The sequence below is a fragment of the Schistosoma mansoni genome, chromosome 1, assembly GCF_000237925.1.
Source record: "Schistosoma mansoni strain Puerto Rico chromosome 1, complete genome".
In the NCBI taxonomy this organism is placed as follows: Eukaryota; Metazoa; Platyhelminthes; class Trematoda; order Strigeidida; family Schistosomatidae; genus Schistosoma; species Schistosoma mansoni.
This window is the reverse complement of record NC_031495.1, coordinates 45226383-45254317: the sequence shown is the minus strand read 5'-3', so window position 1 is coordinate 45254317 and position 27935 is coordinate 45226383. Positions and strand designations below refer to the sequence as shown.

Below are 27935 nucleotides of genomic sequence, written 5' to 3'. Positions count from 1 at the left end.
CTAACTCGCTAAAAAACGCTAACCAGAAAAAAATAATTCAAACCATTTAAACTCTGCCCTGGGAGTTGAAGGGAGAATTATGACGATTCATGATGAAAGCCAAAATTTTTCGGAAGTCATGAGGCCGATGCACCTCCTAACAACCAGAGCAACACTCTTTATAGGTACATGGAACGTCCGGACAATGTGGGAGATCGAGAAGACCAGTCAAATAGCAATGGAAATGAGGAGATACAAATTTGCAGTACTTGGAATCAGCGGAACCCAATGGACACAAGCTGGACAGCAAAGGCTAGGTACGGGAGAGATGCTGTTGTACTCCGGTCACGAAGGGGGAAATGCTCCACACACTCAGGCAGTTGCTCTAATGCTGTCCAGAGAAGCACGAAATGCACGAGACTTCAAAATAAAAAAGAGCAGTTGCCAAACGTTCTCAAGTTTTCAGTGACAATTTATTTAATGTCAGTGGTCATGATGTAGAATATCTTAGAAATGGAAAAAATCCGTTAATGACCCATAAAAATCCAAATCATCGATTTGAAGAAAGGTTTCACTAAATACGGAGATATCTTATTTAGTTATATTGAACTATTGGACTAATTCAGGTAGTAACCATCTTTGGACTAAAAATAGCTGAGATACACACTAGTTGCACTACTTTTCCGTAACCTACTAAGTGTTGAATGATCATGCACCATAGAAATTCCAAAGTATTGTTTACTAAAATAGATTACTAAGCGTTTAATGTAAAATTTTTGCCTAAATTCCTAATGAATAATAGAATACACCTAAATTTTAAACAATAAATAATACCGTTCACACCGAAACTTATAGCCTACAAACATTAAAGGCTAATGGATGAAACCTACAATGACTTTAAACAAGCTATTATTTTAATTTCATCATACTATTCTCAACTTCAATAATCAATACAGAACCACCGTCAATATTCGCTTAAAGAATATAACCTGAAACGTCTTGGAAAATATACCAGCTATTATTCTAGCAAGAATTTCATCTTCCTAGGTGACTAAAATACTTTATACAGTCACCAAACTTCATGGAAGAGGTGGATCAGAAACATTATACAATCAAGCTCAAACAATCCTATTTCACATAAATAATAATGTCCCAATCAACGTTTGTTACGAAACTGTAAAATAACTCTGATATAACGGCAACAGTAATACATATTATTCAATGAACAGAGATATTTTCATTAAAAAAAACATTGTGAAAAATTGATGCAACCCCGGTTGGTTACATACATCGTACATTTTACAAGTTGAAAAACTCAACTGATTATTACGATTATGTACAAGAATCCAGGCAGAGTATGATGATTGTTTTTTTGTTTTTTAATTAGCTAAATGTTATTTGGATACACTTATAGGTTATATATATATATATATATATATAGACATAACCTATAAAACCTAACATGTATAAGTAATTAATAAAAACAAAGAACGAAACAAGTGATCACACAAAAAAAATTTATTGACTACAAAAGAAAAGGGAAACTAATAGGAATAAAATGCATCTATTTTTTCTTTCATTAGAAATTTTTTATCACATAAACTTCTATCAATCATTTGAATGATTCTTGTATATTTCAAAAATTAACTTATATGGATTAGTATGAATTTAAAATTAATGATCAAGTTAAAATTATTACAATCTGATAATTTTGTAAATCAATTATGTTGCATAATGGATTAGTATTATGGTCTCTTCTTTTTGGTTACTTCTTGATAGCTTAATGATAATTATTGAATTAAACTTCATAGTGAACGAATTCATAATTGACCAAACAAAAGCAAACAAAACAAGAGGAAAAAGTAGGCCAAAACAAATTATTCTATATAATATATACCATATTTCCAATTATTAAATATACAAAATACAATCATTAGATAATAGTAATAAGACAGAAAGAAAAGAAGACTTGTCACTGATTTTTTTCTTTGCAAAATCGTTCCATTATGTATGTGATTCGTCTAGTCACCGTAATGACACCAACAAATAACAAAAATTGATAACAATCATTTAAATTTCTTTGAAATGTACTATACCTAATAATACATTTCAATGTTTGTGTTCTTTTAAAAAAGATTTAAGTCAAATTATAAACAATGCACCTTTCCTGTCTGTATATGCTTTGCATACGGATGAAATAGGAAACGAAGGGTGAGATGAAAGGGAAATATGGAAGAGTTGCGGATAGAATATATTTTAGGGTCTTAGCAACGATGATAATAATAAGTATAAGTGGATAGCAAAAACATAATGACAGTATCTATGTAATCAAGAGAAAAATTAAAGATGATAGGCTTATTTTTTTCCAAAACATAAAAACATTCTCTTTAAAAAAACCCCCGAAATGTACATACTCCATACACCTTGAAAAATAATCATTATTGTTATCATTATGATGAATAAAAGAATTTGATTTCATCATTTGATTGTCTTTACTTGTCTGTTTACATGTTTTTCAATAACAAAAAGTCGATTGATCAAAGGTAATTTAATGGGAATGATGATGATCATTTGGTAATATTCATGAGATGATAAGAGTGATAAACAAAATTTCATGTTTATCAGATAATTAATAATTAGAAGAAGGGACAATACACATTAAACATTATCATAATACAAATAATGATCATAATGTAAGTTTATTTAGAAAGACGCGAGAAAACATTGAAATATGGTTATTTCTGTTGCCGGTTTACTTGTTTTATTCTTTAAAAAACAAACAATAAAACTCAAAAGTGTGTACAGTGTCATGAAATAGTGCAAAACATACAACAAACATATGAGAGTATGATTGTGCGTATTATTCTCAATGTATCTGAATATAATTAAACACACACGCGCACATACACACACCTATTGAGGCGAAACGTAAAATGAAACCAAATAAAATAAACAATTGAGAAAACACCTGAAAAAAGTCAAGCAAAACAAACATCCCAATGTGAAACAAAAACAACTCATTTAAAGAAAAGAAAATTTCCAACATTTTTAACCTGTCTATTCAAGGTTTTCATTTGATGTTGATGGAGGCACTGGTGAATTTGTGATAATATTTGCATCGAATGTATTAATTGATTCCGGATGATCTGTAGTAGTAGTAGTAGTAGTAGTAGTAGTAGTAGTAGTAGTAGAGTTTTGTTGATTTTGTCGACGTACACGATGACGATGATGACAGTGATGACGATGTTGACGTCGACATCGGTGACGATGTCGATTTTCCCAATATCGTGGCAAATTAATCAATAAGGAGTTAGGTGATGTGCCTGTTTCCATTGATTCTTTAATCTTACTTAGAAATTCACTCGCAGTAATATTATTGTTGTTATCATTACTGACAGATGAAGACTGCGCTATTTCAGGTTGTAGTGTTTGTATTGAAGTCAAATTGGGTATATTTGTATATAATCGTTGCCATGCATGAAACAAACTATTCAAAAATACTGGTTTACCATCTTTATTAGCACATAACATTAACCAATCCCATGTACTACGTAATATCTGATCTGAATCTAATTCTTGTAAGAAAGGTAATAAAATTTGGCAAAATCCGGTTTCCCAATCTCGATTAGAATTTGATGTTGAAGTGGCAGAGTGAGGAAGGTGATGAGAAGTAGACGGAATATTCCCATTATTAGTATTATTAGCATCGTTATTTTTATTGTTATTGTCCGTATTATTATTAAAAACATTCTGTGTGGTATTGTTGTTTATTTGTTCAGAACTATTAAGATCAAGACATTCTGTACTTGAAACATCATCTGGATTTGAACCTATTTCACATTTTTGACTAGATGAAGACAATGGACTAAGTAAATCTGAATCTGTCATACCTGAATGTTGCATTTCTGCTGTAGTACCACGATCTTCATCATGTTCTTCGTCAGCTAATGGAGCTCGATCACTTATTGTTAATGTAGGTGATAGAGAACTTATTGTGACAGCATGTTGATTTATATCTTCCACATCTTCATCAGTACAACTAGGCGATGACATACCACACATATCAACTATAACCGATTGATGTAAATTTGTCAATTCAGTACCAACACTGGTTTCACCTACACATGACGAGGTCGAAGAAGTACCAGATGACGATGATGATGATGATGACAATGATCTTGAATGTGAAGATGGTGATCGAGTATTTTCAGTGGATGGTTCATTAAGTTGTCTTTCTTGTTCATTTATTTCTAATAATTCGTGATTATCTGACATAGAAGGTGAAGTTGCTTGCCATGATCGATAATATCTTCGTCTTCGAAGTGTACGTAATCTAGATTGATCAGTGTTATCATTATCATCATTGTCATCAATACTGAAAGATATAGCAGTATCAGAAGTTTGAGGCATAACAGAAGTTTGTTCAGATGATATATTTTCACTGATAAAATCACTGTGTTCTACAATAATATCTTGATTTTCATTTTCTTGCTGTTGTTGTTCTTCTTCTTCAACTTCTTCTTCTAAGGCATTTTGAGCCATACATGTTGATGTTTCACGACGATTTATACTACAAGATACTAAAGATGTTGTTTGATTGCCTAGATCTTGTTTTTTTCCATGATGATGGTGATGATGATGAGTTTCATGACGGTGATGTTGAACTCTTAAACGTCTACTATGCGATAAAATGTATGGTTTATGTTTTACCTTAAATGCGCTCAATAATCCACAAGAATCTGGAATTAAAAATAAGCAACATTATTTATCAGAGTAAATAAAAGACATGAGATATTTTAAGTCGGGAAAACGAACGATAAATCTGAAAATGAAAGATTTTCATATTATTTAGCGTAAGACGAGCAGTGTGAATACATTTGTATGGTGCTGTTTCTATAAGCTATCCCACTTACAAAAACCGTCTTCTGATTGACTAAGAGAACTACATGAAGATTCATCGAGGATATTTCAAGCTCATACTATAATTTACTCTTAGCATATTAAATTCACTTGGTATTGTTTGTTTGGATCTTCCCATCGATGTGTTTCGGACTGCAACTGGTCAGTCTCTAATTGGCATATGTGCATGCTGTGCGTATTGCCTCGATATACCTTAATTCACAAGCATGGTAAGCAGAGATGGATTCCACTGCTAGCCACTATCCATCTCTGCTTAGCATATTAGTTATTAAAAATAACAAATGCGTATTTATGGAAATATTCTATACTCGATATGGATGAAATAAATAAACTTGTTATTATGATTATAATCTTGTTCTAAATCTTGGAAAAGTCAGTATTTAAAATGTATTCTCATGTTATAACTTTTCTACTTTCCATAGCGAGGATTTTAATTCTGTTTTTTTTTAAGTTGAGATTTCATAGCTTTTATAGACTTTAGTAAATGAGGAAATTTGTAAAATAAAAAAGTTGTTTCTGTCAATCACATGAAAAAAAAAATTCGGTTTTTAAAAAAGCAGTTGGCGAATAGTAAATTTAATCGCTTTTGATAATAGAATATAATAAAAGTTTGTAAAAAAAGAAAAGCAAGATAGAATCGATCGATAGTGAAATATCTGATTGAAAGAATTCAAAACAAAAAAAAAAGAAAATATTGAACAATTGCTGTAGAAAAATTCACAGTATGTCACAACTACCGGAAACGATGATGTCATAGAAATTTTGGTTGATAATTTATTTAAAATTATTATAACAGCATTATTTTTGTTTCCCTGAGAATACAATAATATTGACTTAAGCAAGCGTTGATCAATAAATCTGATTAGAGAATCTCAAAACTTAGTTATTCTAGGAATATTCAGCGAGAAAATAGAGACAAACTATTTAGGACATGTAAATGTGTAGTAGTTCAAATTACCACAATTTCTACACCAGTATATCGAAAGATTTGTATACAGATGCGAACAACAAAAACAACAACATCATGGAGTCAGAATGTGAACGAAGAACAGTAAATTTTGGAAGAGGTAAATAATGAATTCATTCATATTCTCAACCCATATGCGATCTCACGTAGGCCTTGTCCTAGATTATGTCGTGAGAGAACTGAGTTTCTTGGGTTATTTCTACAAGACAACTGTGATTTGAAACTAAAAACCACATCTGGATGACATTGCCAAATAGTATTTGCTGTATTACAAATTTATTTATTCTTTGCTTTCTCTTGACTATTTTCCTTCCACATTCCTCCTTGGTTTTTTCATTATGGTTGTAATTGGTTACTTTCAATTTTATAATGGTTCGTAAATTACCACTCGATGTTCTGATATGATTAGTCTTAAAACTCATCTACCAGGTACAAATTAGTGTATCTTGATTTGAGCCACATCTAAAGTGTAAGGATTAATGATACTGTTCAATTTACCAAAACGAAGTAGGTAGGGAGGTTGTTCGGACATGGGATTAGCGGCTGAAAGTCCGACGCCTTACAAAAGAGCCCCAGCTCCATACACTTGCTTAATACTCAATGTACTTCTCTATATTTACTAAATACCAAGTTCCGAAATTTTGTAATTAGCTATACTGATAAACGTTTGCTTAAGACGATATTGTTGTATTCTCAAAGGAACAAAATCATAGTGTAGCATATATATATATATATATAAATATATATATATAGTTAAATTTCCACAAAGAACTTTTCGAGAAAATTCCCCGCAAATATATAGCACAATACAACTATCCGATGCTTCTTATTTCATTTTGATACGAATACAATCTGACGCACTAATCATATTGAGCAAAGAAAGTGCATCAACCTCGTACAGGTACTCCAACCAAATACTACAGGTTGAGCAAGAGCTCGTGGAGAATCATCGATGAAAATACCAAATGGTATTGAAAAAAGCTTCCCACTTCCCCAGCTTTTAGTTAACTTTGTCACAGATATTTTTTGAGAGAACACCCTTATCACTTAAATTTTCAAGAGTTGATCCACCAAAAAATCCAATTGTTGACTTAGAATACCCAGAAGACACTTTCTTTTGGTGAAGACGCTGACAAAATACACAGTCTTCTTACCACCTTAAACAACAATACAAGCATGTTTGGGACATGATTCTCTCGCAAAATGCAAAATATTGCCTCAAAACTGGTCTAAGTCTGTGCGTATCGACTACTTCTTTTGTCTTGGAAGTCTCGTTAGGTCTTGTGTGTTGGTGTCTGACAACTCAGTACGGATTCAGAAAGGTCAGACGACTTTTCCCAGCTTGCACGGCTAGTGGCGTGGGTGCGATATCCATCTGCTAACCAAAGGATGAGTATACTGGTCAGTAGTTTGTTCCGTTCTACTTTATGGGTAAGAAACATAACCATTAAGAATATAGGGTATTTATAAGTTATTAGCATTTGACCATAGGTGCCCTCGAAAATTAAAGAACATTGTATATAAACATAAAGATTAATATGTAAATCTGAAGAAAGTATAATTAAACATTTGTTCAAATTTACATTGTCAACTAAACAGGACGATGACTGAACAACTGATGTTATATATATATATATATAAAGAAAACAAGACATATTATTTATACTGTAATGTATTTATACTTACCAAGACATTCAGTTTGTAAGCCTAAAAGATTATATGTTGCGGTCAACGCAGCAGCTTTTGTATAACTATTTTGTGAACGCTATGGAAATAAAAAAGTAGTAAAACTGAAATTAGCAAAACTTAATCATAAGGGGCAAAAGAAAATGAGAAAAAACGGAACGACATTTTGAAGAAATAAAGGGGAAGACAAAAATAATAGTAATAACCCACATATATAAGTTTTATCAACCGAGAAAGAAAGAAAACGCAGGATAAATGTTTAGATAAATGAAAATTTCGGTTTATAATATATATAAGAACTAGGTTGATTCCTTTATGTATTCATTTTTTTGATTCTGTTCCTATTAAATAATAATAGCTTATTTAGAGAGTTACATTTTTAGGTTAACACACAGATTCACACAAACACGTTTTTTTTTACCATAATCTACTATCGCTGGAGACTAAGAAAAGAAAAGAGTGTATTGTTGGATAATATCTTTTAAGGACTTGACATTTTGATAATAACCAATAAACGATTTAAACTTAACATTTAAAAAAAAGCCATACTATTCTAGTCAACAGTAACAGGATTATTGTATGACAACAACCAAATGAAAATTACAGTTCATCAATCGATATAAATCTAAAATCTGCAGAATGGATATACACAGAAGATTTAATTCTTAAAAATGCGCTAGACAAAATCACAATGAAAGCCTTAGAAATCAGATTAGGCTGTCTAGTACAATCCGTAGTTAAACACACATAGAAAACTGGAAAGCACTGAATAGCTGTTTCCTCAACTATTTCCAAACGTCTCACCAAACTAATAATCATATACTCACTAATGACGAATTTCGAAAGGTGATTCTTGGAGTGCTTGTGTGTAGCTATGATTCAGGGAACTTTGATCATCTCTACAATCAACCCCATCTACGGCATGAGATGGTGCTCATGCGCCATTGCAAATTGATGGTAGATTAAACTTTAGTGAGAATTTATTTAATACTGGGTATTCCATTGTCATTAGATTATTCAAGAGGTATCTAATTTTTTCAAATCAACTTCATTATTCGGTCATGTTATTCAAAAATTTCAAAGTTGAGTGATTATTTTTATTTCAAAAGTATAAACTTAATGTACAACATGTGTATCAAAAAACCGATGCTACACAACAACACACAAAATTTTATCATTTAAAAATTGATAAAAAGTATTTTCAAGTATCGAAACTATACCACTAAACGAAGGTAATACTTCAACTTTATGTTTACATGTTGTTCAGTTCGTTCAAATAGTTGACTGACTGCCTGACTGAGATGAAAATAGTATTATGATGTACAGCTCAGAAATTTTTTACTTGTTCATCAGATAATACTTCAATTTCAATAAGAAACAAAAACACTACGTGATCACTTACTTCCAAGTTTCGGTAATTTTGAGACAGAATAAAGCATCACCATTACTATCCATGTGAAAAGTTCCCTCAAATCATTTTAATTTTTATAAGCAGAGATGGATGGTGGCTAGCAGTGAAATCCAAGACACACATTTCGTCCAATACAAAAATGAACTAAATTTCACCCTATTACACAAGTTATTTGCTATCTGAACACAGTAGCTATGTGGATAAGGTGACGAAGTTTGAAGCGAACGGTACTGGGTTCGAGTCCCGGAGTGAACCCCAACTCTGGGATGCAGGTACATCCAGCTGACGAGTTCCGAAATAGTACAAAACGCGCGTCCTGGACTTTACTGTTGGCTACCATCCATCTCTGCTTATAATCCTTGTAACTTAAAGCAATATCGAGGCGATTCATACAGGATGCACATAAGCTAATAAGAGACTAATCAATTGCAGTCTTAAACATCAATGACAGGAGTCAAAAAACAACATATACATTTTAATTTTTGTTTTTCCATTTGTTTAGAAACAAACCTTGCCTTAAATAGTTGATTTCGCAGGAATATAAGATGTGAGATTGTTAAAAAATATCCGTTAATATATTCAAAAAAACAAATTGATGTGAAAAATACATCACTCCTTTTTTGTCAAGAAGTTGATGAAGGTCGGGATAAATATAAACAAATTTTAAACAATAATTCACTAGGCTATATATATATATATATATATATATATATATATATACTATGGTGTTGAATATCGGCAATCAAATGCAGTAAGAACGAATGTTTAATTTTATTAGAGGAAAATTTAATGTTTATATTCATGCGAACATAGCACAAAGTTTTACAGAAGATTTGACTAACACGGTTAGGAAGGATACAACCAATTAATCGCTGACTGGTGAACAATATCCTGTTTTTATAGTTCTCTAGTGTTGATCGAATTTCATCGATCAAGTTGCGATGTAGCTACTAATCTAAATGATTTGACATCGCGTGCATGATATTGAAAAGTCAAGTGATTGTTGGGAGTCGGTAGAAAGCAATGAACCAAGGTTTCGTCCCATGTGCCATTGTGATCAATCGATGTAAATATTTCAGCCCTACAGGAGGTTCGAATCATCAGTTCCCTTAAGGCTATAAGTACGTTTAGACGACGAGTACCAAGTAATAAGGAACCTAGTTCCAAAGTTCCCTATTGAGAGAAGTACCAATTAGTTGAAATGTTCTGAAGAAAATTAAAATTTTTACAACGATTTTTAAATTCTGTACACATTAAAAAATAATAAATACACTTAATAAGTTGTAGCAGTGGTCTATAGGTTAAGGAGTTTGACTACCAACCAGTGAGTCCTAGGTTCGGACTGCGCTGAACGTAGCTCGTTTTGAGCAACCGGATAGTATCACTAACCTTTACAACTAGAATGTGACAAAACAACAAACACGTACAGAGTTTATCAATTAAACTTGTGGGATAAAATAAATAACTCCACAAATTTAATATCAACAAAAAAAAGAAAAGAGAATTTCAAATGACAAGAAAACACTGTAATAAAAGAAAGAAATTACCATAAATAATGTGAGTTTTTCAACTAAATCTCCGTTTCGATGAACTTCGCATCGTGCAGTTCGACCAGTGGCAATATGTGCAATCACAAGTACAGCCTAGAATGTGAAATAAAAATAAGTATTTAGATTATAAGCAGTTTAAAATATTTTTGTTTAATGATAATAAACAATCAACCAAAATAAATCGTCCAAATATACACAAAAGAATTAATCAACTAGGGGGATCGCAGTTAACTATCAAAATATATATTGTACATATAGTGTAGCCTAAACTTTTGACATTTATTTATCTGGTAATTACATTACACTATGTATGCGGGATTTATTACTGAAATATAATTTAATTCAAATTAAAAAATATTTGTGGAAATGCTATGAACTGATGAATTTTAGTATTGTGCAAAAACGGTATCATAGAGCCATTTACCTTTTTAGAATAGATTTTTAAATTTAGGTATAAATGAAGGACTTTGATCCTACACCGCAGTTTAAAATCAAGAATATAGTAGAAACGGAACAATTAAAGACAAAATTTATTTAGAATTATAATGTAACTTATCTTACAAGAAAGTACAATGAAAAACTAATAATCAAAGAAAAAATTGTAAATATCCTGGACTTCAATAATCTTTCTGGTGAACTAAGCACCAGCCCAAGTCTCCGAGAAATAAAATTTTTTTCTATATAAGATATATGATGGGTATTGACATAGTAGTTTCAGATTATTATCGAGGTGAAACAGAAGAATTACAATGGATCCTAAAAAAATACTCCAAAATGCTTAAGCTCGGGTATAAAACGCAGTTAAATTTATTTCAACACAGATCAGTGTATCTGATATAATATGAATAAAACGATTGGGGAGGGCGATGGGATTTTAGAAAAAAAAAAGACTATACCAAATTATTTTAATCCACATTTGTTGGGCGATAATTTAGAAAAAGTGAAGCAGAAAAATAAATGTTTACTGCTGCGGGGCGAATCCAAACACTTGCAGCAACAATAGTAGTTTTTTTAAATCAATTGCGATTTATGGAAAAAATTACGAACAAGACGGCTGAATCATTCTCGTTTTGGAGATATAGCGAAAAATTGATGAACTGATTTCTAAATTGAGTACGGAAATGGAAAATGTCTCCGGAATGAATAAATATCTAAGTGAATGGCTGCAAGAACTCGTGACAAGCAGTGAATTAGACAATATAATAGTCATAAATGATCTTTCCAGTGATAGAGTAAAAGCCATTTTAGAAACAAAGATCACAGTTGGTTCCAGCCACGAATGTCGGTTTAGTGAGTTGTTCTTTTTTTTACCGGCTGTGATCTTCTTGGCTGGTCGCGTAGTTGTGTTTTAGGTTCCTGTTGAGCTTTTATTTTCTCAGCTGGAAATTCCATTAGTATATATCATAGAAAGTTTTCCAACTCTTGAGTAGCTAAAGCGTCTTTACAATCTCGTCTTTCCGTATGATTACTGTATCTCGTCCATACGAGTTCACCCACTTTCACTTCATACATACTGCCACTGTTCTTTTTATCGTTCAACTTGCCCATCGTGGTCGATAATCACGGAAATCCCGCACCCAACTGCTTCATCCACATGAGAAATTCTTGTTTGACGTCACTGTTAATTAAACTGTGAATTCTTTATTTTCTTTTCCTATAGACTGAATTAAGGAGTAGTATCGTGAAATGTTAAGTGGTATTTTGGAATCTTAAGTTTAAACATAAAATCCGTCTAATAAAAGTCAACCACACAACCTTTGATTATTCACCGCATAAATATTAAGAATCTTCAAATGCATTAAAAAGCCATTTGACTGAGGTTAATGATCAAAGTTTCATGCTTACTGAGTGTGTCGTAACTAGAATTTCCGGTTGTGTTTCCGTTACCTTAGTATTAAGTGTATAGTGGGGTGCATTTTCGTTGAAACCCGAAAACTTATTGTTTTTTATCCTGTACCTCGAGAGGAGTTACAATGGATATATCTACAACAGAAAGTTGTGAATACACCCAGTGGGTCTTTTCAAGTTTAAGAAAAACGAATTAGCTGAAACATTTCATAAAATATTGAGGATTCGAACGGGCTAAATCATACAGTCTTACTATTTATAAGTGAAAATTATTCAAAAAATCATATCCAACATAATGAAAACTATGATACTAATGGACTTAGGCGTACAATAAACATCGCTTTTTCTCATACCTATCACTATACATTATAAAAAATTTAGAGGTTTGATAGTTACATGTTTAAACTTGTTTATATTTACTAATTATTCAATAAGCTTTGTTTCTTTCACTACTTAAACCTGTCTTAACGTGTAAAACATATATATTTTTAGAGTCATGAAAACGTTAGGAATTCACCTTTCTTTTCATTATTATCAGTTGTACACCGTACATTGATTAGTTCACTTAAAATCATAAAACTGTTCTGATAGTAATATTCACAAAATCAAGCGTCTGTCGAATGTTGCCTACACATTAATAAAGATTATATATATATATATATATATATATATATATATGATCGCTCTTATTTAATACACACAACAAAGTAATTTTAAATCAGACGGTGAAAAAGACCTTTTGGTTGGGAAAAAAAACAAATCAAGAAGCTTCAAATTGTGGATTTCAAAAAATATATAAAATGAAAAATGAATTACATTATTGTGCATGACAACAAGATATACAGTGGTGTAATAGAAAGTTACTTAAAGAAGAATTGATGACTATACTACATAAAGAGGATAAACAAAATGGTCAGAGTTTCTGTTACGTTATTATTATTTTTTACTAACATGCACTGTTCTATTATTCGGATATCTGAACATAAACTACTTCATGCTCCAGTGATGACTGATTAACTGGGTTATATTTCCAAATTGAAACTTGCAAAATGTATTAAAAACTGACTCTCCATGTGATTCCAAAATTTAATGCAAATCACCATATCGGACGAATTTCTACAAACTAAACAACTAAACAATATTCATATTCACATTGGTGATAAGTTTTTAGGGGTATATTTTAAGATTCTGATTAATGAACTGAACCATGTTATAGAATGAAACAGGTACTCACGTAAGATAGAAGGTGGCCATATTATAAACCTAAACTAACTGTAGTTGAAAGCGTACACCAGTAGATCACGAGTCAGTGCCCCTCATGAGACCTGGAGTAGGTCAGGGGTTTGATCCATTGATGGAGTCAGCTGTACATGTTATGCACCAGTTTCAAATTAAAGTTATTTTATATTCCCTAGTTTTTAGTTTGTGACGAAAACAACAAACTGAATAACATATCTTTAAAAGTTACAATCCACCATACTAAGAAACATTATTTTATAAATTGTTGAGCTAACCTGTTCTTTGACTGGTTGAGGATAGTTCGACTCCAATACACCAATTATAAATTGAGTGATGTTCCACCAATGCTCACTCACTACAGTGTCTATGAACTTGAGGAAAGATTGCGCAAAAATAAAAATGCTGATATATATATATATACGAGAAAAGATAAAAGAAAGGAGTATTTCGGGTGTTAAGACTATCGGCAACTGATAATTCTAGACTGCCTACACCATAGAAGTTGACATTTTAGAGTAGTTAAGAAAGAAAATCAGTTTACATTTTACTTCCAAAAACCTTAGTATTGATGCGACTAAGTTGATTGTATAACATAAATATTTCAAAAAACCACACTTTTATATAATACATATTACTAAGGCTTCGACTTCAAAGTACGCTGAGAAGGGACTAGGAAGTAAAAAGGGGTAAAGTGAAATAGAAGAGCAATGACGTTTTGTAGGAGTGATTGTTGTGCTTCTGTATATGGGTCAGTGATCCTGAATAAAATCTTATGATGAAAGTCTTTATTTACATGAAGAATGAAAGTCAAGCAGTTTCTAACTTGACAATATCAACGCAGAATGTGACTTTATTTTCCGAGAAGTACAGGAGACTAGTTAGATAGAAAATTTAGTGGTTGAAGCATTCTGCTTTTAATAGATCACAGATCCTTAACTCCACTTTATCTAATACAGTTTCTCCGCCCTTTTACTAACATCAGCTTTCATATATAAACAGTGTGGATCAAACCCAAGTATGTATTTAGTACTTTATTAAGAAAATAAAACATTATTAATAGGATCACTATTATAATCGATTAAACAAAAGTGATATTCTGAAACTTACTTGTTCATCACGAAGTAGATTGCGTAAAAAGCTCAATGTTTGATAAACAATTAAAATATGAATTTGTGCACTATTTTTAGAAAACTTAAATTTAGATTGTATATTATTCGACAAAAATAATTGACGCTGATTATAATGATGAGAAGTATTGAAACGATTGAATAAATTTAAATTTGTTTGATATTTTTGTTTCGAATGATCATCATTGGTTTTTTCATTGCTTTGATTACATTCACCAATATATTTCATTTCAGTACCTTGATGTGATACCATGATTCCTGGTATTACAGGAACTCTGCAGAAAACAATAATAATAGTTAAAAAATGAGGAAATCGTTCATAGCTTTAACAGTTAGCTTTTCTATGAGATTGTTTTGTCACCGAACAATATCAACTGAAGGACTATTAGAAACCAGGGAGTTTAGGACAGCTGTTTTATGCTGGCTTCAAACTTTTCAGGTAATGTTTACGTACAAACTCCATCAAGAATCGAACCATGAATATTTTAAGTCTTAAGTAGTGAGTTACCGCTAGGTTATGGTGTGAAAACGCCAAGCTAGAATACTGAAGCACTCGTCAGTCGGTCACCGTTTTTGGTGCTTCTTCAGCTAACATCAATGATCCATGGTGAAGACTATGACCTCTTAATTGAAACAATCTCTTTAAATTTTTCTATACACCACCAAACGAAAAAATATGTCGGTTTACTGCTTACTTGATTCAACATTACAGAGTAATATTTTTTTCTACCATTTTTGTAACAAATGTTTGACAGAAGAAGGGTTATTACCTGTCCCCTCTGTCAACATTTTATGACAATTATTAATATACACAGTTGAATTATATTAGGAGAAAAACAAGTACATATATTCACTTTTAAACAAGAAGTTTGTTTTTCTTCTGTGATTGTTGTGTATATTCTATATATCTGTGTCTCTCTTTACACGGATCCACTGAATAGTGTCAATTTAAAATAATGGACATAATTTTCCATATGATTTGTAAAAAGAACAACAGAATGAATAACAAAATGTATTATTCTTCCCCAATATTAATTTATCAAGGAATATTTCCAGAAAAATTATGATTTTTATATAGATAATTGACTAATAAATAGTTTGAATAAGGATGGTTATTTGACGAGGCTTGTGAAGATGGTAAATGTACACCTAATTTACACATAATTCGTGTTATTGTTCGTATTTTTCATAACTTCATTTAGGTTGTTTAGGTTAACTGTAGAATTTTCTGAACACTTTCAGCATGTTACACTGATAAGCATTGATAGAATACACATGTTACCCGAATTACTCATCTTTTTAACTTTATCGGTTGCCATACCTACAGGTTACTAATGCACTTGTAACATACATTTATAGCTTGTACTTTACAACGTTACCTTGGTAAACGTATGTTAGTATCTAGGAATATATTTCAAACTTTGGAGTGATGTTTACCTCACCATCATTGTGGTGTCATTTTTGACCTTGTGAACACCAGAATTAATTAGTGAACTAACATTTGATTTTGTTTTTCATCTCGTAAGTATCGGTATATATATATATATATATTCATCATCTTTAAAATAACAATTTTTCTGTTCATATACAAAGCATTCACCAAATGGCAATACAAATTTCGGTAATCGCTCTGTAAAGGTTTATTCTGATTGACCCCGAAAACCTGAACGGACATTAACTGCTATTAATACTGTTTCTGAGTTCAGATTCCCAGGATATGGAGTAAAAGACTCAAGGTTCTGGTTTACTCAAATTGAAGCTCTGTTTTAAGCATGAGAAATTCGATCAAAGGCGACCAGATATGCACAAGTAGGAGGTGCGTTACCGATCGTAATTGCCGCAAAAGTTGGGAAGCTAAGTGATCAAGTGCCGGAAGACATCCAGTACGATAAACTCGAGGCAGAAGTAATTTGACGTACTTTATTCTCCAATGAGAAGACTACAATAGTTATTAACTGCGTGGATCGTTTGAAATGGTAAACCATCACAGCTAAGATATATAAAACAACCAGGGGCATCATAAAAAGTAGATGAAAAGGTATTAAAGCAAATGTAGCCTCAACAGTTTCTGTACAACGTACGGTAGATCCTAAGTGTAAGAGGTCAGTCAATCATTCTTGAGGACCTGGTCGATATGATGGACAAAATAATGGAGATGTACCCAAACCGTCGTAATATAATTACCTAACAGACTGTCATCGTGATCGCTAGGATATATATATATATACGGTTTAATAACTGGAAAACTGATAACGTTTTACTGCTTATACGTAATACTAAACTGTTATTATAAACTGTTTTCAATCTAATACAACAGGAAAGCGTACCCTTTCTTTTCGTTATCATACATTTCTCTTTGGTTTGTGTGATAGTGTTATCCTACAATTGTTTAACATTAAGTGATATCTGATCAAGATTTTTTAAACCAAATACTTTACAGTCATACAAAAACAAATGACAGAGAATAAAAAGGCCAGACCGAGTTCTAATTCCATGTGATATCTGTTTAATATAACATTCTTTTGTAATAATTCAGTAAAAAAATCATTTTGTACTTTTACTACTTCAGTTAAGAATAATATTCATTAATTAATCATAAAATGTTGATAAAATCTGTGTGTCGACGAGTGTATCTAGTTCGCGATACCAAATCAATACAATGAAATAAAATTAGCACGTGAACGGGAAGCGAACCAAAATAATTGCAGTAATAACGAGAACAAGAAAGACTAGTGACTAAGAAGACAGAACGCAAAAGTATGTGTGAACTAGAATACTGGAACTAAAGATACAGAAGAAGATTGTGTGAATGCATTATTCAATCATGATTGATTTTGAGCTATGTCACTCAACGTCTCCAATTACAAGCCCCAGTTATCCCATTATATATATCACAGACAGATTTTATACAATTTTAATGAACGTTTTGAAAGGTTTATAGAATCTATTCGAAGAACGGTAGAGGAAACACATGCAAAAATACGTTATGAATGGGTAAAATTTACATACACACACAAAGGAAAAAAAAGACAGCCTACCTATTTCCTGGATTCATATCGGAATTAGTTATTTTCACATTATCTTCCCATTCATTTTTCATGGGAAACGAAAAATTAAAGTCATTATTTGGTATCGATGATGCCAATTGTAGTAATTCTAACCATACACCTTTATTAACTAATTCATGAAAAAGATTTATACAAACACTTGAATCAGCAGTATGTAATAAATTACTCAATCCCCATATTCCATTCAAATGTAATACTGGTATAATATCATGAAAATGATTCGTCATTATTGTTGCTGGACTATTTAAGTTAGATTTCGTTATTGAAGGACGAGATGAGTTATCATTAGTATTATTATTACTACTGTCATTACTATTATTGTTAAAATTATCAGCATCGTATGTACTGATTGATTGACTGGTTGATTCAACTTTAGATATTAACAATGAAGATGATGATTTTACATTCCCAATTGTCAGTAAACGGATGAAAACATTGATGAAATCATCAATTAAAGCCTGGAATAGAAATATATATGTATGTACGTAACTATCTGGACATCTACATGAGCATGTTTAAAATAATTTCGTTGACCAAAAAGATGTTTGTACATAATTTAAAGTAAAAAAAATGATAATCGTTATTTATCAGAAAAGAAAACAGATCAACTAGTCATAATCAACGTCTGATCTGATATGTGTAAAAACAACAGTATGAAATACAAACTATAAAATAAATTCATAGCGAACTGTACAAAAGAAGTAAAAATGATATGTTTTCAGTGTATAATCATATTTAAGTATATCCAATACGATAACAAAGTTAATGAAAATCAAGTTGATCGTTACAAATCGTATAGTCAGATTATTTAGACTTAGAGACAATAACTAGCATTGTGTATATACTCCGATAATTATCGTATATATCTTTTAGAATGATGTTACATTTTAAGATGGTATGTTTGCGAATAATCCATGTAGTTTTAGCAGTAAAATGTAGCTTTTATCTTTGAAGAGGTATATAACTTGGGTAAAGTGTCTAATACTGTTCTGACTATTTGATCGACTATGAAAATATAGAATAAGTCTGGTGTCCATTATGCTACCATCAAATCCAGGTAGTTAATCTGGCAATGGTAACAGTTCTATAAACATTCACATCATATTACAATATCGTCCATCCAAGACCAGATTAAAGTTGCACAGATAGGAAATTAATTGGTTGTATTAGGAATGATTGTACGGAAAGTTAGAACCGATCAATAACAACTTGTGATAAAAAAATCACAGAAAATGATCCCTAATTTCTCTGTAATTATGATACGCATAAGAATATTATAATGTGCTAACAATTACTGACAGATGTTTTAATTAAGCACTGTCTTGTAACTAGAAAGTACATTTTTAGTTACTAACCTTACCGTCATTATCATGAAAAATAAACAATAATGTGAGATTATTTATGTTCAAAGAATGATATATACAGGAAGAAATACTTTCGTCTGTTTGAATGTTTATAATGGAATGATAGTTTGAGTTTATTTACTTATTTATTTTTAAAAAGGAAAACAACTAACAAAATATCGAGAAACTAGATAAACAAAAGGATAAACGAAGTAATTTTGATAAGTTCTTATTGTCAAAATTTTACGATTTGTTAAGATAAATAGTAGCATCGTAATGTGTTAAATATGCATTCACTTCCAATTTACCTATTTCACTACAATTGTATGGTTTTGTTCACTTTAAAAATTTTCCTTCTGAGTAAGTATTACAATCAAATTGTTAGAGCTGACCTAGTAGTCAATAACTTATATTCTTAAATATGTTTCTAATTAAAACAACTGTACAGATTCAAATAATCTTTAAGAAAAACATTTCATTGAATTTCAGGTTGTTTATTTATTGAATTTATGCATATAAGTATGGGGAGATTTTTTGGAAAAAACTCGTTGAAATACTTTGTGCTGAGAATTTTGTATTGTGCTAAAAACATAATATTGAATAAAGCCACTCCGGCATGCCTGAGAAAATAGACAACATCATACGGAATTCCTATGATGGATTAAAACTGCAAAATCATGCATGAAGGACAGTTGACAGACTCGTTTGAGGTAAAGACCGGTGTCAGGCAAATTTGCATACTCTCACCCTTTCTATTTCTCCTGGTGATCGACGGGATTATAAAGACGTCAACATCTACAGTGAAGCACGAGATACAGTGGACAGGCAGGATGCAGCTGGACAATCTAGACTTCGCAGATCATCTGGCCTTTCGATCACACACGCAACAACAAATGCAGAAGACGACCAGTGTAGCAGCAGTAGGTCTCAATATACACATAAGGAAAAGCAAGATTTTCCGATACAATATAACATGCACCAACCGAGTCACGCTTGAAGGAGAAGCTTTGGGGGATGTGAAAACTTTTACATATCTGGGCAGCATCATCGATGAACTCGGTGGATCTGATTCAGATGTGAAGGCGAGGATCGACAAAACAAGAGCAGTATGTTTACAATTGAAGAACATCTGGAACTCAAAACAACTGTCTGTCAACCAACACCAAAGTCAGAATTTTCAATACAAATGTCAAGACAGTTCTACTGTATGGGGCGGAAACTTGGAGAACTACGAAGGCCATCATCCAGAAGATAGAGGTGTTTATTAACAGTTGTCTACGCAAAATACTTCGGATCCGTTGGCCAGACACTATCAGCAACAACCTACTATGAGAGAGAACAAACCAGATTCCATCCAGCGGAGGAAGAAATCAGGAAGAGGTGCTGGAAGTGGATAGGACACACATTGAGAAAAGTAGTCAACTGCGGCACAAGGCAAGGTCTCCCTTGGAATCCTCAAAGCCAAAGGAAAAGATAAAGACTAAAGAACACATTACGCCGAGAAATGGAGACAGATATGAGAAGAATGATTAAAAACTGGACAGAACTAGAAAGGAAGGCCCAGAACAGAGTGGGTTGGAGAATTCTGGTAGGTGGCTTATGCTCCATTGGGAGTAACAGGCGTAAGTAAGTAAGTAATTATAATGATAATAATAATAAAAAGGATAGTTAAGTCACGATAATTTTTTTCTTAAACTATGAGTCTGCAACACAATAAACTTGTTTTAAATGTAAGTAATTGAAAATATCAATTAATTTGTTACGTATGAATAAAGCAAAGACACTTGCAAATTATATCGTGAAAATTCGTAAGAAAAAAAGAACGAATAATTCACTTACTTCTTTCAATGGACACATTGGAAGTACTTGGTTGATTAAGGTGGATGAAGCTGCTTCGACTAGTTTCGCACTTAAATAAGAACCTTTAATTGTATTCGGCAGATTATCATCAATTATCTAACAAAATTTCACATAGAAAAACACAATAATCAATATATATATAACTTTTCTTATATTCAAGGCTTTTCGTGAAGAGTGATTTAATATGTAGATTATATTCGTTAGAAATTGATCCAAGTTGAGGGCACTGTTGAAAGACAGGAAGCATTGGACAATCAAGTTGACCAGAGTAATCATATACTAAGGATCAAACAACTGTCCAGTACTCATTGATTTAGAACAGATACCCCGAATTGTGACCAGTCTGTGATTTATATATATCCTAAATATTTGTTTATATAGATTGTTATAGAAATTTTATTTGTATAGATAAAATAATGCAGAAAACTCTTAATGATTTTTAGCCTGGGAAAGATAACAATACAGAAAGTTCAGCCATCTGGAAACCAAATACATTGAGTTGTAGGTATCAATGCTAAGGTTGAACTTGATAAATTGAGTATTTGGTAGAAAGTTAATAATAAATATATTTTTTGTTATATCCCGATGAGTAGAAAAATTGTATTACTGACGTTACGTGACTTAATGTGAGCCACTTCTTCAAAGTAAATAAAAACACACTTATTTTCATACATCCAAACTAAACAGTAACATGTAATTGAACAGAGTTACAAGAATTTAGGAGAAATTTAACCACAAAAGAAGAAGCAACAGTCTTCATCGACTGTATTAAAATAATATATTTGAATAATAAACATTTCATTGAAATCCGAAATTGAGAAAGATTTTGATCTAATAAATGAAACAAACTTCAATGATGAGTAGGGGATTCAAGATTGTTTTGTTCGCTTATTTAATATCAACTTGATAATGTATATCGTGTATTTTTTTAAGTCGAGAAAAGGGGTTATCTTAGTGGCTAAACAGATTTCCATAAATCTGTTCAGTCATCATCAGTTGGTTTGAACGAATTAAGTCTTCTTTAGCACTATATAATCAATCATACGAATACTCTTTCAATTCTATTGAGTTTATTATTTGGTTAGTGAACGTAAAGCTGAAAAATAATGTTTCGGAGCAAACCTACAGCTAATCCTAACATAACTTCGACAGTTGCTGTTGATTTCTTCATTTAAATTCGCTGTTTGCAGTTTTTAGAATCAAGAAATCAAGTGTATAAGGCTTCACATGAAATATATACGAATATGCATGACCTCATGTTTAAAAATGGTAAATAGTTACCTTCTAACTAGTTGGTGAACAGTATTAAAATTAAAGAGACATATCGTGCGATAATAATCATAGGCAATATAAAGCGCTGAACAACTGAAAGTACAATGTTTTAAATATGCGACCAGTCACTCAAACGGTAGTTGTCATGATCGATTAACATTACTTGAAGAATGAATGAGTGGGAAATATTTACAACTAAAAAATACATCACACAGAGTACTGTTGGTAATCACTATTGAAGCGCTACCATTCCGAAAATAAATTTAAAAAATTGTTTCTCACACTTCCTAACATTAGTCTTTTTACGATATGACTGAGCTAATAAATAATCAATTTGTAAGTCCATAATGGTCATTTAATCCATCTGCTTTCGATAAGTAAAACACTGGAATTGAACGTTGTTCATTCGACATGTCTACATGTACAATTCAATAGATCACTTAATTATTACTAATTGACTTAACTTCAGCGGTACGAGGAGTAAACATACACTACACGTGATAAATAACACTTGTTTGAATGAAAAATATTAATTCAACAGGTATAAATTCAAAACTCGCTCCACTTAATTCAGTTTATCCAACCAGGTAAACAATTTATTTTTATATAAACAATAAAATTAAAAATTAAAAAAATTAAAACTCTTACATACTTGACAAATGAATTACAATAAATTTAAAGTTAAAATGAGATCTATCGATTGACATTGAGTTGAAGAAAATTCCCCTCTTAAAACAATCAAAATATGCAATAGGTCAGTTCAAAATTTGATCACATAAATTTATTCTTCTATTATGATAGATTTTAGATAATAATTTAAGTAAAGATGTATTTCTGATCATTTTTTCATAAGAGATTTATTTTATCACTATATAGATTGTAGAAATATAGTATAGTGGTGAGTATCTATGCCTGTCACGTGGAAGGCCCGGGTTCGATTCCCGGTCGAGGAGTCGGCTTTTGCCCCCAAATACCCTGGTACAGCCGAGAGTGAGGAGAATCCGCTCTCCCTCTCGAAATGCTCCTACATGGCCACGCGTATATAGCCTCTGCCGAAGAAGTCCTACTCACTACCTTCTCGTGGCGGGGGTATTGTTTACGAAATTTACAGGACGAAAAGCGAATGCCTGGCGCTATAACCGGGTTGGTGGACACAGAAAGTCCACCTACAGGAATCGGAAAACCCTGATTCCAAACCAATGGTGCACATGGGCTCCAGTATCCGGAAGGAACAAATGGCGTATGAATCAATCGTTGGTCACCGGCTACCATAGGACTACATCTCCTCACGATACTCCACTGCCTTGTGCGTTAGACCTTTAGGTCAAAGGCTCGGGGTGTGGCCCCCTGAGAAAACCACCTGCTTCGGTTTGGGCACCCGGGTAGTATCATAGCCCTCACACAAATAAATGAAATGATGACTTGTACTGACAATCCTAATTACGCGCTTACTATATGCCAGACAATTTGCATTATTATTATTACTATTATTATTATTATTGTGTGGCGCATATGTATCTGGTGCCCTTTTGTACCAATATGTATGTGTTTAAATAAATAAATAAATAATTTAGAAATTTCGAGAGAATTTCTTCCTGTTGTTAACCAATTCAACTCAAAGTATGAATAGAATAGAAATTGATATTGATATATTGAAAGAGATAATAAGAAATTATTACACAGAAATAATTATGTAATGCTATTTGGTTTGGGATAATTTACAGTTAAGATTTAAATATTAAAACTATGTCGACAATAATAATAGTAATATGATGATAATAATAAACTAACTTTTAGTAAATATCGTCCAATTGTTTGATTTTTAAAAAGTGTATGATGTAAACTGAATGATCGAGACAGTACATGTAATAGAACAACAATAGAATGCTAAATATATTGGGATGGAAAGGAAAACAAAAAAGGGACAAAAATTGAGAATATAATCGACTAACAGTTGATGGAGAGAAATGATGATTTTTGAATTCATATAGATGTTGTGTTAAAAGAAGGCACAGATGAAAACCGCTGAAAACGATTTACTCTATATATTTGGTCACATCTTTGTTCATTTCTTTAAAATGGTTAGAATACGATTAAATAACAAATGTAATGACCTATAAACGCTTGGAACCTGTAAATACTAAATCAAATTTACACTCGTGTCGTGAACTGATGTGGCAAATTGATACAAACTATTATGTGAACTTATCTCATCTTCACACGTGCGATTGTAACGTTACTGGTTACATTGTATGCATGCTTTTCTATTTCCATTTACCTGTATTATTATTTGTCTATTTTCAAATATAAACTGATTCATGCTTAACTAAACGCCTTTTGACTCACAATAGTCAAAGGTCATGCTACATTTATTTATTCATTCTCATCGTGTCTAATATTATATGCATGAAATATGTACACCAGCAACACTATTCGTATTCTGCCTTTTATTTATACGTTCTAATAACATGTTAATTAGCAAACATATGAACGAATTTAGTAAGAATATGTACCGCATCAAATAGGGTAACCAAAGCATTGAGGCCTTTAGTTAAAAAAATATACATATTTGATCTACGGATGGCTAAACTCATTAATGAACTAATTCGTAAAACACAGGTGAAGAGAAAGACTTAGAATTTGATTTATGCGCTGACTTGAAAAAAAGTAATAGATTGTACTTTGTAGACCTGAGAAAAAAACCTATACTCTTTAACATAAAATATTCCGGAAGAAACATCCTTCACAATCGATTTGTCTGATATTGTTTTCATGAGCTTTCCAAGAAGACGATTCTTATTCTTCGCGAAGTTTTTAGCCGCGATCGATGTACTGAAATAGTTTATATGGCCTTTCGTCAAAATTTGGATGAAGTGTGTTGTTAAAAGTGTCCACCAAGTATAAAATGTTAATATCTATAAAATATCATGGTTGGAAATATCAGAAAGCGAAACTAAACAGTTTTAATGTTTCGCTATACAGTGGTGATGCCAGTTTCTTTAAGAAAATAACTAGAATGAAATCTTAAATCAAACAACACTCACGATGTAAATATAAACAAAACGTGAAAATGATTAAGCAATCATTGAGTGGAGAATAACTCCCGACTTTATATGCATTCGGTAATTTTGATTGTTTCCTTAAAGAAATTCAAATCTAAATATCAGAAGTGGTTTTGTGGAGATTTAGTATTTTCATAGTTGCAAGCGTGAGTCAATTGAAACTAGACCACCAAGGAAAACCTGGAAGCACTGGACGGCCGTTTCGTCCTATTGTGGGACTCCTGAGCAGAGCGCATCCACGACCTCGCTTCGCGAGATTCAAACCCGGGACCTACTTCGTGGATTGGTTGGAGTTAGACATAAACACCATCGCATGCCGGCTCAGTGGTCTATCGGTTAAGTGCTCTGGCGCGAGACTGGTAGGTCCTGAGTTTGAATCTCGCGAGGCGAGGTCGTGGATGTGCACTGCTCATGAGTCCCACAATAGGACAATAAACACGCTCTATTAGACCCTAAAAATGATGTTGAATAGTATATATTAAAATGATGGATGTATTTTGTCGGACGAGTTAAAGTTAATGCATACAATACCACACATAATATTCGTTTCATCACAGTGATAATCAAATGTGACGGATAACTGACATTTATATTATATCTATCGACTGATACAGTTAATCGCTATTTAGCATTTAGTGAAAAATCGTTCATAATTACTATAAGGCTAAAGTAATCATAGTTTAGATGAATTGAATATAAATGAGTAAGGTCACTGAATGGAAAAAAAAACGAATTTCATACCTGAAATTGCAATACGAGATTTGCATTTTCATTACCCAATGACTTTAAACGTATCGCAAAGTCTATAAGTTTTTTGCACATCGTTAGTTCACCAACCTAAAATGTCACAAGATGGAACAAAGAAATGTGAGTTGAAAGGAGAAATTAAAACTACACAGTAGTTCGTAAAACAAAAGAGCAGACGTTCTAATCAACCATAGTTACATAAATTTGGATTTATATATATTTACCGATTAACTGAACTGGCCACTTCACATGTAATATGTTTGTCGGCGCAGGTGGGTTGATGATGAGTGACAAAATCTCAATAAGAGAAAGGGTCAACTGTTTTAAAAACTTGTGTCACTTACAAAGGAGACAAGATATCTATCGGTTTATCAAGTGGAGTATATTATGAAGAATTCTTCAGTGCATTCTTTTATCAATACCGCAAACCGATCTAAGTTAAGAGTCTACTGAAAATCAGGAAGCAGAAGACAGCTGCTTCGTCCTAGAATGGGACTCTTGAGTAGCATGTATTTACGACTCCACCAGTGGAGGATCAGGCCGACGATCCTAAGGCAATGACGTAAGGTCATAAAATAAACATGATCACAGAGTACTAACTAAACTAGATCACAATTAGACGATAGGACATTAAGATGCAATAAATCAGATTTTGAAATGAAATTGACGAATGTTTTCTTGCTATTCTGAATTCATCAGTACAACACACATTTCAGTTTGTCGATATTCGGAATAAAACTCAGACTCCATAATCATCGTCTCAAAACAATAAACCCTTATACTTTAAACCAAAATATCATAACTAATAATCATTGTTATTGTGATACGCAATTTCTAGTTTTACATCACAATACTTGCACACTCAGACCATATATATATATATATATATATATATATATATATATATATATATTTGTAACAAGATAGCACAATTCTTAATTACAATTAAATCAGCTTTATATATAAAAGTAGAAACAAAAATCAAGAAGTCGGTTCAAATCATATTAGAGAAGACAAAAAGATTACATCAGTTTTTGGCGCCATAAGAAAAACAATAACATTGATTGAATGAATGTAGCTCTAGGGCATTACAGATGTATCAAACATTAATCGTCAAATATGATTCAATGTATGTAAATTGTAAAATTATACTCTATATGTATATTTATTTTCTTTAGTCAAACATGATTATATTAAAGAGAACAACACATGAGCCGTATATAACAATAATGCTCTTGAACGTTAACAATACATATTCAATTTTTCAAAAGTATCTAGGTAAATAGGAATTATTCTCAGAAAATTATCATATGACTTTTAAAAAAAGGTTGGCCAAACTTTACAACGAGATTACTACGAGATAATTTGGAAATATCGCGATTATATCACTTGGTAAATTTTTACAGATTTGAATTTCTGTTAAACTTGAGTAATCTTTCCCTCACCTAGGGAGGTGAAGGAGTTTTTTTCTCCCAGTAGTTGGTCACTTTTAAGAGTATTGTAAGTGTAATTGTGAGGAACAGTTTTTTTGTTTAGTTCAGTATTCTTTGGTCTATAAAACAATATTTATCTTATAAGCAAAGATGGATGGTGGCTAGTAGTGGAATCCAGGACGTGCGTTTCGTCCTATTTGGGAGTCGTCAGATGGATTTACCTGCATCTCAGAGTTGATGTTCACTCTGGGACTCGAACCCAGTACCGTCCTCTTCAAATACCATCGCGTTATCCACTCGGCTACTGAGTCCTGATAGACACTTGCTTGTGTAATAGGGTGGAGTTTAAATTCACTTGGTATTGTTTGTTTGAATCTTCCAATTGATGTTTAGGACGGCGATTGATCAGTCTCTTATTGGCTC

General features: G+C 32.1%; 1 protein-coding gene and 1 non-coding gene across 2 annotated transcripts in view; one reads left to right on the top strand and one right to left on the bottom strand.

The window, feature by feature from the left end:
- Window positions 1-3036: 3036 nt before the first annotated feature.
- Window positions 3037-27935, bottom strand: part of Smp_125870 (hypothetical protein) — a gene marked incomplete at both ends in the record, with an annotated part of 39354 nt that continues 14455 nt past the window's right edge. Inside the window, 9 exons of the mRNA XM_018794572.1 lie at window positions 3037-4718; window positions 7553-7631; window positions 10511-10606; window positions 13876-13971; window positions 14708-15002; window positions 17766-18253; window positions 20978-21094; window positions 24062-24157; window positions 26074-26169. Of these exons, the coding sequence (XP_018648972.1) occupies window positions 3037-4718; window positions 7553-7631; window positions 10511-10606; window positions 13876-13971; window positions 14708-15002; window positions 17766-18253; window positions 20978-21094; window positions 24062-24157; window positions 26074-26169 (3045 nt within the window). The remainder of the gene's footprint in view (window positions 4719-7552; window positions 7632-10510; window positions 10607-13875; window positions 13972-14707; window positions 15003-17765; window positions 18254-20977; window positions 21095-24061; window positions 24158-26073; window positions 26170-27935) is intronic.
- Smp_tRNA_01951_Asp_GTC.1.1 lies at window positions 23153-23217 on the top strand. Its single transcript has one exon. It is a non-coding gene (tRNA).